This window comes from Benincasa hispida, chromosome 8, assembly GCF_009727055.1.
Source record: "Benincasa hispida cultivar B227 chromosome 8, ASM972705v1, whole genome shotgun sequence".
In the NCBI taxonomy this organism is placed as follows: Eukaryota; Viridiplantae; Streptophyta; class Magnoliopsida; order Cucurbitales; family Cucurbitaceae; genus Benincasa; species Benincasa hispida.
Window position 1 is genome coordinate 14,533,617 of NC_052356.1, and position 1,959 is coordinate 14,535,575.

The following is a 1,959-nucleotide window of genomic DNA, read 5'->3' on the forward strand; positions in this document are numbered from 1 at the left end:
CGGAATCAAACAAGCTCTCGAAGGAGAAACAATTATTTGTAAATTTTCTCGTTCTTTCTCGTTGTGAAAAATTGCTAGAGAAATTCTAGCACTTTCAATTTTGATTTTTAGTCAATTTTCTCACACTTTCTCACTGCAAGAAGCTGCAGAGAAAAATTATAATACCTTAAAATTGAGGGTAGGAAAACATTATTATATATATTGAAAAGATGAATCTATATATTTGGCGAAGAAAATGTAAAATGACACATATGTACCCACATAAACATTGGGGTAAATTTTGTTTGAAAATGAAGATGGAGAGGCTTTGCTCGGCAGTTGCCAGCCTCAAATTACATTTACCTTTGTTGTGAAAAATTGGAAAAGAAAAACCGCAATTTACTATAAATGGATATTTCAATCTGACAAGTTCGATGCTTTAGGCAACGATAACTTGTGCCCCGACCCCTGGGGGTGATGGAGATGATCGTGAGAGGTAAAAGAAAATCAAATTTAGAATTGGGAAGGTGGTGGCGGTGGGTTGGGCGAGAGGTTGATTTCTCTCGTTGCAATTTAAGAAATGAATAATGTTGCTTCTAATCAACTTGATCGACTTCCAAGCCAAAACAGAGGATCGCGTCGGGTGGCGTTCTCTGAATCCCTTCCTAGACACCGAGCGGCATCCGGCGAAGGTAATTCTAGGCATCGAAGCAAATGTTGTCCCCGTTTATTTGCATGTTGCGCATGGATATGTCTTGTGGTGTTTGGAATTGTTCTCGCCGTTCTTATCCTTGGCGTAATATTCATGTCCTTCCTTCAATCAGGATTGCCACAAATCACCGTAAAAATGTTGAACTTGTCCAAATTTGAGACTAATAACTCCACAAATCAGAATAATGTTCTGTTAAATGCAAAAGTAGATGTGTCAATCGAGATGAGGAATAAGAATGACAAAATAGAGTTGAGTTACAGCAATATTGTGGTGAATTTGGCGTCAGATGACGTGAAATTGGGCAGGAGCGTGATTCCCGGTTTCACTCATAAGCCTGGAAATACCACATACTTTAACGTAACCATGAATGTCGTGGGAGCTTCTACAGATAAAGACAATGTATCGCAACTAGAAGATGATCGAAAAAGGGTACAAATGAATGTGCAGGTGACAATGGAGTCTACAGTTGGTTTTCATATTGGAATATTCAACTTGAACGACGTGCCAATCCATGTAGCATGTGATTTTAAACAATTCCTTCTTTTGTATCGAATAAACGAGCCCCCATGTAATATTAGAATGTTTCCCACCCTCAGGTAAAACAACACAACAATTGTCTCAGCTAGACCATTTCTCATCTTCATTAAATCAATCTCTTAACTTTGCTTTCTTTACCGCGTTTAATCAACATTTTATGAGATTTTTATACCCTTTATTCTTCATCTATACACATTTATGGATAGTTGTTCCTCCAAATGTCTTTCCCCTGCAGTTTCTTTAAGCCAAATTTTCTTTCATCAAGTTTGTGGGGATTCTTTTTGTGTCGTTTTAAATTAATTCTACTTTTTATTTATACTTTTAAAAGATGAAGAATGAGAGATGGCCGTACTCTCTAGTAAAATTCAATATTTCTAATTTATTGGAAATGAACTTCCTACTTTTCACTCAAACTCGATCGAACAAACAATGGAAAATTTCACAAAATGACTCAAATCTCAAAAACTTTTTTATGAATGACCTCTTTTTAAAAACTTATCTATGACTTACCTTTTGCCCATAGGAAGGGGTCATTCATAGAAAAGTTTTAAGATTTAGATCATTTTGTGAAATTTTCCAGAAATAATTGTGTCCTATCAGAGGACGACATTGGTGAATAAAGCTACCATACGTGGGATGTTAATAGAAAGGTTATCCATAAAAGAGATTTTTTTTGTACATAAACCAATTATATAAATCCTAATGTGGAATTACTCAAATGTTGAAACCTA

At 35.7% G+C, this 1,959-nt stretch overlaps 1 protein-coding gene across 1 annotated transcript; it reads left to right on the top strand.

The window, feature by feature from the left end:
- The first annotated feature begins 461 nt into the window (after positions 1-461).
- Positions 462-1,435, top strand: LOC120083816. Its single transcript, XM_039039696.1, has one exon. It carries the CDS (start codon positions 560-562, stop codon positions 1,289-1,291), a length of 732 nt encoding a protein of 243 aa, XP_038895624.1. The 5' UTR covers positions 462-559; the 3' UTR covers positions 1,292-1,435.
- Positions 1,436-1,959: the final 524 nt, after the last annotated feature.

What these genes read in the sequence shown, in the direction of transcription:
- LOC120083816 (XM_039039696.1), top strand. Translation starts at nt 560, where the DNA reads ATGAATAATGTTGCTTCTAATCAACTTGATCGACTTCCAAGCCAAAAC.